The 18098-nt window shown below is 40.8% G+C and overlaps 1 protein-coding gene across 1 annotated transcript in view; it reads left to right on the top strand.

Annotated features, from left to right (window-relative positions):
• The first annotated feature begins 6169 nt into the window (after positions 1–6169).
• The window catches only part of NIPA2 (non imprinted in Prader-Willi/Angelman syndrome 2), an 18738-nt gene continuing 6809 nt past the window's right edge, over positions 6170–18098 (top strand). The window contains exons 1-4 of the mRNA XM_012648105.1: positions 6170–6297; positions 8620–8851; positions 11551–11607; positions 17706–17796. Coding sequence (XP_012503559.1) covers positions 8713–8851; positions 11551–11607; positions 17706–17796 — 287 coding nt within the window. The 5' untranslated portion in view covers positions 6170–6297; positions 8620–8712. The remainder of the gene's footprint in view (positions 6298–8619; positions 8852–11550; positions 11608–17705; positions 17797–18098) is intronic.

The raw sequence follows: 18098 nt of genomic DNA, 5'->3' as shown, positions 1-18098 counted from the left end.
TGAAGAAACCGGAACCCGGCGCCAGAGGGCACCGGGGGCGGGGCCTTGCACGTGCACAACTGCGCGCGCGCGAGCTGTTGCGTCATTCGGCCGCGCCCAAGCTTTCCGCCGCGGCGGCCGTGAGTCCTGGAGGCGGCGGTGGCGGCGTCCTAGGTCGTCAGGGGCGGGTTCCCCTCGGCGCTCCCTCATGGAGGAGGCGGTGTGCACGGCTGCAGCCCCGGATGCTCTCACTTTCCATCGGACGGCGACGAAGGCGGTGGCCTCGCGAGCGCAGGAGGGGGCGGCCTGTGCGGGAGTGTAAGCCGAGGTGCCCGGGGCCAGATTGCCGAGGAAAAGCGGCGCGGCCGGCCTGCGGACTGGTGTGAGGTCGCCACTCCTTCCTTTCAGGCAAGCTCGAAGGGCTGACTTGCGGGCGAGCCTGCCCGTTTTGGGTCGGGGAAGGGCCCTTCAAGGGCAACTTTTCTTTCCGGGTGTTTTGAATTAAGGAAGCTGTTTTCCTGTTAATTCGCAGCGAGGAAGCCCAACGTGAATCGCATTGCCATTCAGATCCCACGGATACCTGGCTGTTTGGTTGGCCGTACCAGGGCGCACGTTCATTAAGTTCATTAAAATGATTTTATTTGTCTTGATGAGTTTTAGAAGATGGTTTCAGCTACTACGGCGGTAATAACTGACAGCTGAACAAACCTTAGAAGTGTGCTGTAACGTTTGAACGAGGCTGTTTTAATTCCCTCTTACGAAAGCACTGAATCCTGTTTCCCTCTTCACACGATTGCACAAAACTCTGTATGTTTAGTTTTGTGTTTGTTTCTCTCTAATTTCTTTACTAGATTGTCAGTTCATTTAGTACAGGACTACATCTTAAGTTCTTTTTCTAGAAATCTTGTGTATACCATGTGCCCAGTTAGTACTTTTTTTAAGTTAGAAGAGAAAATAGAGAGTAGAGAGCTTTCATTCCAGTAAGCTGTCTGTTGAAGCAGTATGTTATGCTCGCTTGAGTAGGTTTCATGTCAATTGGTTAGTAAAATAAGTATGGAGACTAGTAACTAGATTTTAAAAAGTACTTGGCAACCGTTCAGTCCTTTTGCCTACTTCTGTTATTTTCTTCTTTCCAGACTGGAGCTACTCTGCCAGGGTTTAAAACTTTAAATGGGAATAAAGGGTAGTATTTACGGGGAAATGAGAGTGAGTAAATCATCTCTAATCTCTTCCAGCCTTTTTTTTTTCATAATAGAGACAATATTAAATTTTCAAATAAGTTAAAATTTTAATTCATAACTAATGTTGCTAAATTAGGGCTAGAAATTTAGATGCTGTAGAATTTATAAGTACAGTACTGCCTGTAAGAATAATTAGCCAAATGAGAGGTTAGAAAAAAGTTAAAGCTGACTTTAGATAGCAGTGAAAACCAAGCAGAAGTAAAGACCGAGAACTCTAAAGTTTTGATATGACGTGGCAGCCAATTGCAGAAGTAGAGTCCACTTATTTTCCGTGTGATTCTCTACATTTGATTTTACCTCTGGAGGGTTTGGTTTCTTTAGCTGTGAAGTGGGGATAGTGATGCCATCTTCTCATTATTGTGTAGAATAGAAATGATGGCTATAAATCACTGGAATAGGACCTAGGTAGGTGCTCAATAACTGGTAGCTGTTATTGTTAGGGAGAGATAATAATAAAAAAGAATTTCATTTACTTTCAGGATATGAGGCTGTCTGGAAAGTATTCAGCCATTGTTAATATAACGAGAACGGTTTGCACAACATTGATGTAACCTGGCAGCCAAGGAGAGTGGACTGTTGTAGCGTATATGTGAACAATGATGACTTCACTGTACTAGTCAGTAGGGTGCTAGGTGCTGTTGGGTAAGCATGTGTCTCTGTGGCCACTGCATTCAAAATGACTGAGCAAGTAGAGCAATGAATTTGCATCAGCTTTTGTATTAAGCGTGAACATTCCTCCAAGGAAACTGCTTGGATGATTCAGAAGGCTTTTGGGGACAATGCAGTGAGTGCAGTGCAAATAAAAGTGTGGCATAGACACTTCAAAGATGGTCTAGAATCTGTTGGAAAGTGATCCATGTTCTGGAAGGCCTGAAGCAAGCAGAACACCTGAGAATGTTGAACATGTACGGGCTGCAGTCAATAAAGATCAGCCACTGACAGTGTGAGAACTAGAAGCTGATCTGGGGATTCCAAAAACTACTGTGTCCAAGATTTTGATGCATGATCTTGGCACGAAATGTGTAGTGGCAAAACGTGCTTCACGGCTTCTGCTACCAGAGCAGAAGGAACATCATGCTGCATTTGCTAATGACTTGCTTCAAACCACTACCAGTGAACTAGACTTTCTCAAGGAGATGAATCCGGAAACGAAGGCCCAGTTGTCCCAGCGGAAGTCACCTGGTTCTCCACACGCGAAGAAGGTACGGCAAAGTCGCAGCAAGATCAAGACCATGTTAACTGTGTTTTTTGGTTTCAGAAGTTGTTGTCCATCATAAGTATGCTCTTTTGGGCCAAACAATGAGGAGCACTACCTCAGTGATCTTTGTCAGTTGAGAGATAGACTGCGACAAAAAGGGTAACAGCTATGGGCAACTGGTGATTGGCAGCTTCTGTGTGAGAACGTGCCTGCCCATGCATCACGTCTGGTCTCATGCAGTTTTCTGTGAAACATCAAATCACCCAGGTCACTCAGCCCCCCTACAGCCGAGATGTGGCGCCCTGTGACTTCTGTCTTTTCCCAAAACGAAAATCACCTTTGAAAGGGAAGAGATTTCACACCATTGATGAGATTCCGGAAAATACAGTGAGGCAGCTGATGGTGATTCCAACAAAGGATTTTGCAGAGTGTTTTGAACAGTGGCAGAGATGCGGGGAGAAATGTGTGAGGTCCCAAGGTGCCTACTTTGAAGGGGACTGAGGCGTTATTGTCCTGTGTACAGTGTATCTTGTATCTTCTTCAGTAAATGGCTCCATTTTTCATATTACGTGGCTGGATACTTTCTGGACAGACCTCATATTTTAATGTATAAACTAGTTCACTTGTATTTAAAACACACGACTTTAAATACAACATTTTTTCCCTCGTAGAAGGTATAGTCTTCATCTAAACTCTGATTTGTTTGGTGTATATTGTGATATTGAGCAGAAAGATAGACTTCTCTGGAGAATAAAGCAGTTGTTACTGGGTGGTGAAGGTGGGGAAGGAATGGGAGATGTAGGTCAAAGGTACAAAGTAGCAGATATAGAGGATGAACAAGTCTGGGGATGGAGTGTACAATGTGAGGACTATAGGTAATAACATTGTATTAGGGGTTTTTGAGTAGATTTTGGCTGCTTTTGCTACAAAAATGTAACTATATGAAATGATAGTTATGTTAATTCCCTTCATTCTAGTAACCATTTCACTATATGTATCCTGTAGCACCGTATTGTAAACCTCAAATATACACAAATTTATTTAAAAAATAAATAGAAGCCCCTACCTGATAACAAACTAAAACAGAGGACCTCTCTGTATTGTAGAACTAAGAGCACCCCTCAGACTAGAGCATGCTCAGCATTAAACATTTCTGTAAATCTGACTATATTTGTTTTATGTAAGTAAACCTGAACTAGAACAACTGTCTAAAGTTCTATAATGGTTCCAGAGGAAGATAAATTATGACCTGGCAAAAGGATTATGGATCTGTTCCATGTCTTTGGGATTTGCATATAGACTGTGGGGCCCCCACATGATCTGGCACTCACCGTTTTACTCTACCATGGTATCTCACCTACCTCACTCACTCAGGGTAAGCCACAGCGGCCTTTCTTTTCCTAGAAAACTGTACACCTGCTTGTACCTAAGAACCTCTGCACTTTCTTTTCTCTCTCCACTTTGTTCTTTTCCCATCTCTTTGAAGCCTTTGCTCAATATTACTTCCTCAGCAAATCCTCCTAACCACCCTAATTAAAATACAACTCCCCAGTGAGCTTAATGGGCTTTATTTTCACGATAGCATTTAACCACTTTCCAATATAATGTTCTCACTTGTTGTTGTTTATTGTTTCACCCTAAGTCCAACAGAAGGTAAACTCCATGAGGTTAGGGTTTTGGTCTGTTTTATTCACTGTTGTACCCCTATTCCTAGAGTATAGTATGTACTCAGTAAATCTTTGTTGGTTAAGTAAATGATACAGGCAAACCACCTGTTTACAGGGAGCCACAGTGAAGATGATATGGGTTATGTACATAAGTAACCGAAATATAGACTAGAAGTGTCCAAAGAGAGGTGTAGGGTAAAGGCTACAGAATTCAGTAAAGTTTGTGATGACTCTGACTTGTGGAATTCAAGCAGGGCTTCCTTGCAGAGGTGCTTTTTGAACTGAGAGGGTAGTGTAGACAAAAATAGGGAGGAGGAAAAGTAGGAACAGGTTAGAATGGCAACAGTGTGCTGATGTGGGTAGAACATGGGGTATTGTGAAACGGTATTGGGGGATAAAATTTAAAAGATAGATATTTGGAACTGATGGTAAAGGGTCTTAGTTACTAGGTTACAAAATTTGGACTTCTTGCTGTCAACAGCTGGTAATCATTCTAAATTTTTAAGCAAAAGAATGAGACTGGCAGAGATGTGTTTGATACTGCAGTACGGCAGTATCATGCGTTTAAGCTGGACCAGGGTTGAGAGATACACGAAGGTGCGGGGTCTGGTCAGCAGAGCAGGCGCAAGACCGCATTTCAAAGGGAGAAGACATCTGGTACTCTTGGCCCTTGTGTCCACTCTGGGTGATGAGGATGGTGAAGCCATTGTCAGAGTGCAGGGAGGAGCAGACGGGGCACAGAAGACCACTTGCACTGAGAGCCTGGTCTGAGCTGCAACTTGCTTGTGTTCTGCCTCTGGGACTAAAAGGAGACTCCATTGGGAAGGACAGAAGGCTGAGGGTGAGGAACGTGTGCTAACCCCAACTGGGTGACAAGTTCCTTAGCATCTCTGTGTCACCTCATCATGGGCCCTTACCACATATCTTTTCAAGCCTTTGTGAAAGCAAAATGTCAGAAGTACTATGACAAGTGTAAAGCTGTATTTGTACTTCAGTTGGTGTAATTTTTAAAGTTTGCTGACTTTGGCGATTGTGTTGTTTACTGTTAGTCATTTTGCAAAGCAAATCTTAATTTAGGTTTTCCTCATTAGAATACTAGTACATTCTCCTCTCCTCTCCTTTTCTCTTCTTTTTCTTTCTTTCTTTCTCTTTCTTTCTTTCTTTCTTTCTTTCTTCCTTTCTTCCTTTCTTCCTTTCCTTTCTTTCCTTTCTTTCCTTCTTTTCTTTCTTTCTTTCTTTCTTTCTTGAGACAGGGTCTCACTCTGTTAACCCAGGCTGGATGGAGTGCAATGGCACTATCATAGCTCACTGCAGCCTCTAATTCCTAGACTCAAGCACTCCTGCCTGATCCTCCCCAGCAGTTAGACTACAGGCACACACTACCATGACTGGCTAATTTTTTTTTTTTTAAATAGAGACAGGTCCTCTCTATGTTGCCCAGGCTAGTCTCAAACTCCTGGGCTCAAGTGATCATCCCACCTTGGGCTCCCAAAGTGCTGGGATTACAGGAATGAGCCACTGTGCTTGGCCACTAGACCATTTTATCCTGTTCCTTAAATTACCTGTTCTCCACATTGTTTAAGAAGGTAGACCAATTTCATTTTATTTTCTTTGAGATGTGTTTATTCCTTTTTTGATATGCTTTCATTTAATGAAAGTTTACATTATAAGTATTCATAAATATCAGTGAAATCAACTGTGAAAATCAAGTTTGTTAAAATTTAGAACAAGCTGAAAATTCTGAGAGTCTTTACAAGTGTGTTTAAAATTTCAGTAGGTTATTTTTAGAATGTTTAATTCTCTCAGCTGTGGAGTCCTTGAGGATGGGACCTTTGATCATCTTTATAACTTTGGTGTCTGGCACATAATAGCTGCTCAATGTGTATTGAACAAATGGCCACATGTAAATAAACCTAATAGGGGTTACTCCACCTGCACCCCTCTAAGTAGTAAAGTGGGCAGGTTACCAGCTGTCATCTCTGGTTTGGGAACCTAGTTGAAGTGAAATTTAGCAAAGTTTTGTTTAGCTGTCTTTAAGCCTGCCCCTGCCTCATGACTAATCCTTAAGAATAAAAATCTGTCTGTTGCAGGCTGTCCCGGCTGTGATTGACCTTCAGTTACAGAGGGTGGGAGCAGAGTGTCACCAAGTCTGAGAGTAACGACGCAACACATTCCTTTTGGGCCATTCACACTGTTTTCCTGTTTTCAAACTGTAAGTCAAAATGAGATAATTCATTTTCTTATTTTAGTGACTAAAAGCTACTTTATAATTTGAAGGCTTGCAAATTTTTTGTTGCTTTCCCTTCCCCACATATATACACACAGGTATAGTTCCATGAGTGAACAAATAACCAAATAGCCTTAATTCTAGAAAGGCTTACAAATCAAATTTGCCATCATAAATGAATGCCTTTTGTGGGGAAACTACCGCAAAGAACCAAAGTAATTATCTTTAAGGAACCTAAAGCGTTTATCTTCGAAGACAGAACTTGAGAATTTTATTTTATGAGGCTGACCATAAATAAAATGCTCATTACCTTAGGGAGGGCACCAAGCCATTTGTGAGGAATCTGCCCCCATGACCCAAATCCCACCCACCAGGCCCCACTCCCAATATCGGAACTCAGATTTCAACATGAAATTTGTAGGGGACGAACATCCAAACTGTATCAAATACAGTGAACCCTTGTTTACCCATCACCTGGCTTTAATAGGGATCTCTGTTTTCTGCAGATAATTTTTGGTTTTTTAAAACCAGGGTGGAAATTTTATACTTAGCATAATAAACCTATTCATGTATATGTTAGCTATCTCAGTGGCATATGGGAATAAGCATTTATGATCAAGATTTTGCAAAGCAAATCTTAATTTAGGTTTTCCTCATTAGAATACTAGTACATTCTCCTCTCCTCTCCTTTTCTCTTCCTTTTCTTTCTCTCTTTCGTTCGTTCTTTCTTTCTTTCTAAAAGAGACAGGGTCTCACTCTGTTAACCCAGGCTGGATGGAGTGCAATGGCACTATCATAGCTCACTGCAGCCTCTAATTCCTGGACTCAAGCACTCCTGCCTGATCCTCCCCAGCAGTTAGACTACAGTTTTGTGGGTCAGCTGGCATAATTCTTTTCTGTGCATTTCACTTTGTGGTGATCAGTGGGCTACCCAGGGCACGCTCTTCACATGGTGATGGCTGTGTAAAGGTTCAACCTGAAGTATGAGGGGCCTCTTTAGGTCTGGACTGGAAACTGGCGCAGTGTCACTTATACCTGCCTCCCATTGGACAAAGCATGCTTGATGGCCAAGCCTCAAATCACTGGGGTTAGGAAGAATAGTCTTCTCATTGAAGTGTACAGGAACCATAATGTTCCTCAGCAGGCAAATTAAAAACACTTGTGTTTGGACTGATACCAACTCAGTGTAATAATACTGTGTTTATCATTCGTATGTTATCACCCCCTACTCAACTGTGTCTTATCTATCTCCCTAATGACTCTTAAGACTAAAGCTATTAATCATTAAGCATTAAGACTAAAAGCGATCACCATTTTATCCAGAGAGCTTAGCATAATGCTTAGCACGTAGAGCATCGTACATGCAGTAAATACCATTTGGGTGGGCAGATAAAGTAATTGAGGGGCTAGGTGCACAGGAGTTTAAGTTGATTTGGTTAAATGCCAGCATCTGTAACTTGAAGAATGAAAAAACTTGGCAAGTTAGCGAGGATCCTAAATGAATTGCAGATTAGTTCTGGGACTCAGTAGTTAAATAGTGGCACTAAAAATCCCAAGACATACTGGAAAGTTGGACTGACAGTTAATTATAACCAATCGTAAGCCTTGTTGCTAAGTACTATTTTTTCTCTGCTCTCCATGCTTTGCTTTAGTTCATTTGTCAGCTGAGCTCACACACTGGCTATTTGGAAAAAAAATTTGCAGGTGGTTTTGTGGATTGAACCGTCTAGGTCCTCATGTTCTCAGGCCACCAATGCCACATCCCGCACCTTACAAGGAGTCATCCTCTGCTAACAAGATAATGTAAAATCTGCTTTCTCTCAACACATCCCCAAATGGGCTAAATAAATTACCTTATATCCACATATATTTCTAAGAAGAAAATGTATGGGTGGAAAATTTTGAATTTCTCTGTGTAGATTATTCAAAAGGATACATTTGTGAAATTGATAAATGTGTTTGTAAACTAGATTTGTATATTGTTAGGCCTGATTTTTTATTCTGTAGTTTTTTTTTTTTTCCTCATTGGCAAAGTTTGATTACAATGGACTATTGGATAAGACTGGAAACTTTTTTTTTAAATACAGAATCAGAGTTGATAAAATCAATTTAAACTTGGTTTCGTATCGTGATCCCATCTTTTGCCACAACTGGAAAAATTGGTGCTAAATTTAAATAATATATTTATTATCAATGTTAGTAATGAAAATATTTTTCCTTTATAAGAGAAATGGAGTAAAATTTTGAATTGCATGTGAGCTGTCATGATCATTGTATGAAATTCTCATTTCATTTTGTATTGTTTAGATTTGGAGACTGCATCATCCTGCCTCTAGTATCAGCAGTTTCTCTGTTCTGTGATCAATGTGATTCACAGGAACCTCTTAAGTAACAAACGAAATGAGCCAGGGGCGTGGAAAATATGACTTTTATATTGGTCTGGGATTGGCTATGAGCTCCAGCATTTTCATTGGAGGAAGTTTCATTTTGAAAAAAAAAGGTCTTCTGCGACTTGCTAGAAAAGGCTCTATGAGAGCAGGTACGTGTTATGCCCTATGTCACTTTTTTTTTTGATGGATTAAATAATTTTGTTATTTTTATTTAAATTTACAATCATTGTATAGGTATACTTTGATATGTAAAACATCAAATAAGTTTTATCTCTGTATGCTTATAGTTTCTTTACAACATAAAACCACATAAATTGAAAACAAATAATTTTCAAATTAACCTGAATTTAATGTGACAGATGATGTTTTGCATTTTAAAATGTTATGGTACTACCCACAGAGGCACAGCTTCTCTCCCGAGTTCGGCACACACATCCTGCTAGATGCCACTGGGGACTCTGCTACGTGATCTTTCAGGAGGCTTCTTTGTGTGGAGTGCTGGTGTGCTATTTGGCTATTGCTTGGTGGAGATGTATTGGTTACACATTAGGTCTGCCTCCCTTCTCATTAATCAGAGATAATTAAAGTAGAAGGACTCACTGCCACAGTCAGCCTAAACTTAAACACAAAGTCAGCCTCTAAAACCAAGTAACAGTCCATGGAGATGAAAAATCTAGAGAGTTACTAGGTCCTTTAGAATACTTGGGTGAACTTCCATGGGTGTGTATGCCCTATGTCACTTTGAAATGACATCAGTGTGTACTTACATACTCATGTTCTTTGTGGAAGACCACCTCTTCATTCCTAGTAAGTATATTTGAAACTTTGGACTGTTCAAGAGTTGTAAATGTTTATAGAGAATCAAACATCAGTTTCATCATGAGAAAAATAACAAGTGAAAAGATGTCAAAATTAGTTAACTCCTGCAGTTATTATCAAAGTGGAAACAGGGACCAATGGCAAATTACATCTAGCCTTTTCTTTAAGTTTCATTGTGTCTTAAGAGAAGGAAATAAGGGTCCACGATTAGAATCAGCTTATTGAAGGCTGGGATCTTTCGTTCATGAGAGTAAAGTAAAAGTCTGACTTTTACCTTAGACATTTTTTTGATGATCTCAAATTGGCAGGAAGGAAAGAGAGCTTCCCTGGCTTGAAGGACCCAGTTCAGTGAATTTCTGAATGTTGTAGGTTGTTTCCCCAGGAACTGCTGACAAGTCACAAGACCTTGGGGAATAGTCAGTGTGATTGACCCCACTGACACCTCTGTGTGAGGCATTCATGACAGCTGTCAGTGTTATGTAGCCTTATGGTCACATCCCATGGTTCTGCCTGTACCTCAATTCTAGACCTAATTAGACCTCATGAATATACCTACTTTGGCAGTAAAAAATATGACCTTACTCTCTTCTCTGTGTCATCTCCACAGCTAAACCGAATTCAGCAGTCTTAAAACATAAAACAGTGGCCTCTACTGGGTTTTAGTGAACAGAGGAGAAAGTATGGCATCTACTGCTTATTCCGTATCCCTCATTTTTTGTCCTAAGACAGGTACTCTCATTGTCCATGCTGGATATGCTTGTAAAGGATACACCTTGGCCTTTCTTTTGGACAGTGGCTTAAGTACTGATTGCTTTCTGACTATTAGTTTGATCAAGAGGAAAGCCAAGGAAAAAGCAGGATGTGCGTCCTGGCAGCCCAGACTGTGAGAAGTGCCTGCTCTTTACATCTGGTCAGCATAGAGACCACTGTCTCCAGGGTTACTGCCTCCTAAGTGGGGCTTACCCACACCCAAATGGCTTATCCACTTTCAGACTAACTGATTTGAAGTTGGGCTCTTCTTATTGGTTCATTTTCTTTACTTTGTTCAAGCTGAGTTCACAAAACAAAAGAAGGAAGTATGAGCTGAATATAAGGATTGATTTAAATCCTTCACTCAAGGCCGGGCGCGGTGGCTCATGCCTGTAATCCTAGCACTCTGGGAGGCCGAGGCGGGCGGATTGTTTGAGCTCAGGAGTTCGAGACCAGCCTGAGCAAGAGCGAGACCCCGTCTCTACTAAAAATAGAAAGAAATTAATCGGACAACTAAAAATATATAGAAAAAAATCAGCCGGGCATGGTGGCACATGCCTGTAGTCCCAGCTACTTGGGAGGCTGAGGCAGGAGGATCGCTTGAGCCCAGGAGTTTGAGGTTGCTGTGAGCTAGGCTGACGCCACAGCACTCACTCTAGCCCAGGCAACAAAAGCGAGCTCTGTCTCAAAAAAAAAAAAATCCTTCATTCAAGTGCAGGATCACTCAATGTTTAGTATAAACCTAAACATTTTTTAACATTCTCATGATCCTCACATCCCCTTTTCCAAGATAATCATAAAATTATTATCTAAGAAATCCCCTTAAGCAGTCATGCAGAAACCTTTAAAGTAGTAATAGGCCGGGTGAGGTGGCTCACACTTGTAATCCCAACACTGCGGGAGGCCAAGGTGGGAGAATTGCTTGAGGCCAGGAGTTCACCATCAGCCTGAGCAAGAGGAAGACCTCGTCTCTACACAAAATAGAAAAATTAGCCAGGTGTGGTGGCACGTGCCTGTAGTCCAGCTACTTGGGAGGCCGAGGCAGAAAGATCATTTGAACCTAGGAGTTTGAGGTTGCTGTGAGCTGTGATGACACCACTGTAGTCTAGCCTGTGCAACAAAGTGAGACCCTGTCTCAAAGAAACAAAAAACAACAACAAAAAATAAAGTAGTAATAATCAGCAACTGAGATGTTTTTAAATCTGTTATTATTAGTAGTCATAATTTGTACAAGAGGCTGATAATCTTCTAAAGATGTCAAATATTTCTTCATTCACAGGTCAAGGTGGCCATGCATATCTTAAAGAATGGTTGTGGTGGGCTGGACTGCTGTCAAGTACGTATAGACACCATTTCAAGAAAATATTATAGCTATATGTTAAAATGCTGTTATAGCTTCATATTATTAGCAAATATAAAAACTTTAAATAAATCTTGTTTTTTTACTTAACAAAACTAAAATGTATAATATTTAAGCCTGTGAAAGTCATTCAGCAGTTTAATAGCGTATTTAATTTGAATGCTAAGACTTTTTTCTCCATCTGATTAAAACATATTTGATATACCTATGTATTTTTAAAAATTCTGCTCAATTTAAGAAGGTAAATTTGAAAGTGAAAGGTTTTTAGAAAAATCCTGTTTTTAGTTTTTCTCCCTCTATTCTCATTCCAGTAGAAAAGGAAGTAGGTATGTATTTGGTAAGATTGTCCATGCTTATTTTGATGATTACCTTTAAAAAGGTACATGGAAAAAATTATCCTTAAGACTCTGAGCCTTGACTGTTCTACAATATTTATTGATCATCTCTCATGTGCCAGGTATTGTTCTAGGTGCCAGAGTACATTAGTGAGAGAAAAACACTGAAAAATCCCTGCCCACATGAAGCTGACATTCTCGATGGGAGACAAGCAATAAACAAGATGAATAAGTTAAAATGTTTGTGCACATGTGTGTGGCCATAAATGCTAAGGAGGGGGAGTAGAGTCGGAAAGGGGCATGTAAAATGGAGGATAGACAGGTTTAAAATGTTAGATGGGGGCCAGATCAAGCCTCAGCAAACAGATACTGTCATAAAAGATGTAAAGGAAGTGAAGGATCTGCCCATATGGATATTTGGGGAAAAATAATTTGAAGCCGGAGGAGACAGCAAGTGTGAATGCCAAGAAGTGGGACCATGCCTGGCCGATTAATGTGTGATAGGTAGATGGCCCCGGTAACTTTCACCTGGTATGTGCACCTTTGCTTAATCTCCTTTTACATTGGGTTATTGCTGGCCCAGTGTGATCAAAGAATACCGTGGAAGTGATGATGTGTAACTTCTGAAGCTAAGTCATAAAAGGCATTGCAGCTTTTTCCTTGATTGCTTGGATCGCTTGCTCTGGGGGAAGCCAGCTACTGTGTTGTGAGGACGCTCAAGCTGCCTGTAGAGAAGTCCCTGGACTCTCACTGAGACAGTACCTACTTGGCCACTTAAGAGAGCGAGCCACCTTGGATATGGGTTCTCCAGCTCCATTCCAGCCTTCAGATGACTGCAGCCTCAGTTTAAATCTTGACTACAACCTGTGGAAAGACCCTGAGTGAGACTTCCTTACCCCTTTCTTAAGTTTTGACCAACAGAAACCATAAGAGTAAATGGTTGTTTTAAACTGCCAAATTTTAGGGTGCTTGTTTTGCAGCACTAGATTACTAAAAACTTCAGGAAACATTAAAGAGGCAAGAGTAGCAGTAAAGGAATGAATGTAAGGAGAAGTAGCAGGAGGTTAAGTTCGAGAAGTTGTGAGGGTCCAGATCACATGGGGCTTTGTAGGTCATGGAAAGGACTTTGACTTTTATGTTAGATGGAAAGTTATTGGAGACTTTTGAGCAGAGGAGTACCATGATCTGACTTGGGTTTTAATAGGATCTCTGGATGCTGTGTTGAGGCACAGAATGCACAGGGGCAGAAACAGAGAAACCAGGTAGGAGGCTATTGCAATAATCAAGTAAGAGGTGATTGTAGACCAGAACAGTAGCAGTGAGTGCAGTAAGAAGCCATAGAATTCTGGGTATGTTTTAAAGGTAGAACTGACAAGATTTGCTCACTGCCCAAAATACAGGGTGTGAAAGAGAAGAGTTGAGGATGACGTGATGGTTTTTGGTCACAGTAACTAGAAGAATTGAGTTGGTGTTGGCTGGGCATGGTGGCTCATGCCTATAATCCTAGTACTCTGGGAGGCCGAGGCAGGAAGATTGCTCGAGCTCAGGAGTTCGACACCAGCCTAAGCAAAAGTAAGACCCCATCTCTACCAAAAAGAAAAAAAAAAAAATAAAACCCAGCTGGGCGTTGTGGCGCCCGCCTGTAGTCCCAGCTACCTGGGAGGCTGAGGCAGAAGGATCGCTTACAGCCCAGGAGTTGGAGCTTGCAGTGAGCTACAGTGACAATAGTGCACTCTACCCAGTGACACACAGTGAGACTCTGTCTCAACAAAAAACAAGGCTAAGAATTGAGTTGGTGTTTACCTGATGGCAAGACTACAGGAAGGACCTAGGCTGATGGGATGGGGTGATATCAGGAGTTTGGTCTGGATATGTTCAAGGTAGAACATATAATATAATATAATATATTGAAGTAGATATGTCAAGTTAGTAATTAGATAAGCAGGTCTGAAATTCTGCAGAGTGGTCCAGGCTGGAGATAAAAAGTTTGGGAGTCATCTTTGCTATTTAAAGTCACAAGACTGGATGAGATTGTGTAGGAACTGAGAATAGATAGGAAAAGGGGCCCAAGATCAGAGACCTAAGAGCAGTCTGGGTCCATTTAGAGCCGTTAGAAGAAGAAGTGGGAAGAGCTGAAAAGGAACAGTGAGAGTAGCAGGAGGAGCCTAAGTGAGCCTGGTGTCATGGGAGCCAAGTGAAGAAAATGTTTTGGGAGCAGGGTGCTCGCTGGCGTCAGATGGTGCTGATGTGGAATAGGTACAATGAGAATTGAAAAGTGACCGTTGAGTTTAGCTATATGGAAGTCCATGGTGACCTTGAGAATAACATTTTATATAAAACTTCTGAACAGCAAAAGTAATATAGTGCTTGTGGTAATGGTGGACTAGGTAATTGAATCAACATTCCTGCTGAAAACAAGTTAAAAAGCTAGACAAAATATAAAAATCATCCTTTTAAAAGTATCAAAGAGCTAACATGATAGTGAAGAATTAATTACCTGGCCAAGATCAGGGAAAGGATTGGAGCTCAGAAGGATAAGCTGGAGATACTTATGCACTAGAGGTAACTGCAGACTCTAGAGGATTCAGCTGAGAGACAGAGTGAACCTTTGAACTGGACTAACAAGGATCAGAGTCTGGTGCTGCCAAGAATAGGAAATAATCACCTGCTCTGGGCTGGTACTCTAGGAAGGCTATACCTTGGGAGTGAAGCAGGGAGTGTACACTATCTGATCATTTGTGTATACTGCATAACTCTAGCCTTGGTCCTGCTCTTTGGCACCTTGCAAAAGAATGTAAAAATTCTTCCCTGAAGATATAATATCATCTTTACCTTATATTGTTTATTTTCATTTTTGTTTAGAGACAGGGTATCCGTCTGTCACCCACGCTAGAGTGCAGTTGTCCGATCATAGTTTGCTATAACCTTGAACTCCTGGGCTCAAACAATCCTCTTGCCTCAGCCTACTGAGTATCCAGGACTATAGGCATGTGCCCACCCCACCTGGCTAATTTTTTATTTTTTGTAGGGACAGGGTCTTGCTATGTTGCACAGGCTGGTCTGGAACTCCTGGCTTCAAGTGATCCTACTGCCTTGGCCTCCCAAAGTGCTGAGATTATAGGCATGAGCTGCCACACCCAGCCACTTTTATTAAGTAATTAAAGAAAAGATATCTAAAAAAAGGACTTGAGGCCAGGAGTTTGAGAACAGCCTGAGCAACAGTGAGAATCTGTCTCTACAAAAAATAGAAAAATTAGCTGGGCATGGTGGCATGCACCTGTAATCCCAACTACGCAGAAGGCTGAGGCAGGAGGATCACTTGAGCCCAGGCAGTAGAGTGAGACCCTGTCTCAAAAAATAAAAAACATAAATAAATAAATAAAATGTATATGAGATTAAGAAAATTTAGCAAAAACAGAAACTTGGCCCATAGGATCTACAGATATTGGAAGTGTATAACCATAAAACAACTGTGCTTACTAGAAGGAACAGTAGTTTTAACAATAAACTGGACTGCAGTAACATTAGAGATTTGGAGAAGAACTAAAAAGGCATAGAATTAAAAAATGCAGTAATGAAAATTGAGTGAATTGCCTTAATTATAGGTTTGGTAAGGCTGAAGAGAGACTAAGTAAACTGGAGGTAGTTGGGAAGAAACTATCTAGAATGAAGCAAGCATAGACAAAAGGATGGAAAATACAGATAAGAGGGCTATGGAACTTAGAGGATTCAGTGAATAATTAGAGTTTTAGAATAAGAAGGGACAAAGAGAATGGAGGAGAAGCAGTTTTTGAATTGCTGAGAATTTTCCAAAACTGACCAGTTATCAAACCACAGATTCAAGAAGCCCCACAAAACCAATGCAGACTCTGTGAAAAGAAAATTGGACCTAACACATCATAGTAAAACTGGTGAAAAACCAAAGATAGAATATCTTAAAAGTAGTCAGAGGAAAAAAATGTTGGGTTGACTGCTTAGTTTTCAGCAATACTGGAAGTAGATAAACAAGTTGGAAATACAGCTTCAAAGTGCTAAAAATGTAGCTGGCACTAGAATTCTCTACTCAGTGAAAATATCCTTTAAGATTAAAACCAGATAAAAGATAATGTAACTATGCTAAAGCAAATTTAAAAGGGTACTTAGTTAGCAGAAAGAAATTGATTTAGGTGGAAGTTTAGAGATACAGGAAGGGAGATTGGTAAGTATGTGAGTACATCCAAGTGAGTGCTGATGAAGAAAATTAATAAAAAATGGCTCATGGACTTAAAATATCCATATATAAAATTTTAACAGTGTTCATTATTACACAGTAAAACAACTGTGCTTACTACAAGGAACTATAGTTCTAACAATAAACTGGACTATAGCAACATTGCAGATTTGCAAAAGAAAAGATTACAGATTTGCAACAAATTTATTGGAAGGGAGAAAATAGATTAAAAGGTTCTAAGGTTCTGGCAATATCTGGAAGGAGAGCAAAGTTAAACATTAACATTATAGACTTGACAGGCTAAGGATACATGTTGTATTTTCTAGGGTGGCGCTTCCCAACATTTTTGGCACCAAGGACCGGTTTCATTGAAGACAATTTTTCACAGATGGGGGTGTGGTGGGAGGATGGTTTTGGGATGATTCAAGCATATTACATTTATTGTGCAGTCAAACCGCTCTGCTAATCATAATCTGTGTTTGCAGCCACTCCCCAGTGCTAGGCATCACCACCTCAGCTCCACCGATCATGAGGCATTAGATTCTCATAAGGAGTGTGCAGCCTAGATCCCTCACATGCGCAATTTACAGTAGGGTTCACGCTCCTATAAGAATCTAAGCCACTGCTGGTCTGACAGGAGGTGGAGCTTATGTGGTGATGCAAGTGATGGGGAGCGGCTGTAAATACAGATGAACTTGCACCGGCTCACCTGCTGCTCACTTGCTGCTGTGCAGCCCTAGGTTTCTCAGCGGGGATTGGGGATTGCAGTTCTTGGGTATTCAGTCAAAAGATGTGAACAAGTGTGTAATTCCTAATGAATGGAAGAAGGAATGGAATGCTAAATTATTTTTTAAAGCAATAAAGATAAGAAAGAAGAACATAGACTAGGCAGAACAGATAGCACATACGAAATGGAAGCAGACAAAATCCAGAAAGTGAGACTTTCTCCAAGTTTTTTTTTTCCTTAAATCAATGTCATGGATAAATAGGGATGGCAGAGTATCTTGGGTAAAAAGATATTTGAGTCATTGCCTCGGCCTCCCAAAGTGCTGGGATTACAGGTGTGAGCCACTGTGCCGAGCCTTTTCATAGCACTTTTTAGCTTCTTGACACGTGTTTGGTTTCTCTGTCTTCCCTTACTAAAGGGATCATGCTCATAAAACTTTTGCTCCCTGCTGTATTTCCTGATTCTAGAACAGTACCTGGCATACAATGAGTTGGGTTTTTAAAAAGAGGAGCCATTAGAAAAGACTTTACATCAGTGTTGGCTTCTTTTAAGTGATTTGTATTTGTTGTCCTAGGATATAAATATCTCTTTAAAATTATAGATATGGGTTGTTTCTAATTGACTTAGACTCTATTCTAATGTTAGAAATTTACAGACCCATGACCCTTTTTAATAGATAGAAAATGCAGAAGTTACTAAGTACAGTTGAAATAACATATAGATGTTACATAAAATGCATGTATTTCCAAGTTATTACATGTATTCCTATCTGGGAGCTTCTCTTTTGTTTTCTCTCTTCAAGTGGGAGCTGGCGAGGTGGCCAACTTTGCTGCATACGCGTTTGCACCAGCCACGCTAGTGACTCCACTAGGAGCTCTCAGCGTCCTAGTGAGGTAAGGAGACAGTACATTTTACATGCAGAATCAGATTTCAGTACTACCTAGTTACGTGTGTTAAACATAATTTACATTTCAAAGGCCTGAGGACTTTGTTTTTTACACTATGTATTGATGTGCTTTTGAAAAGTTACCTGTTTGGGCTGGGAGCGGTGGCTCACGCGCCTGTAATCCTAGCTCTCTGGGAGGCCGAGGCAGGCGGATTGTTTGAGCTCAGGAGTTTGAGACCAGCCTGAGCAAGAGCGAGACCCCGTCTCTTCTAAAAATAGAAAGAAATTAATTGGACAACTAAAAATATA

Source organism: Propithecus coquereli, unplaced genomic scaffold (genome assembly GCF_000956105.1).
Source record: "Propithecus coquereli isolate 6110/MARCELLA unplaced genomic scaffold, Pcoq_1.0 Scaffold28, whole genome shotgun sequence".
NCBI classification, from domain to species: Eukaryota; Metazoa; Chordata; class Mammalia; order Primates; family Indriidae; genus Propithecus; species Propithecus coquereli.
The sequence above is the reverse complement of the archived record's forward strand: the minus strand, read 5'-3'. Positions and strand labels throughout refer to the sequence as shown.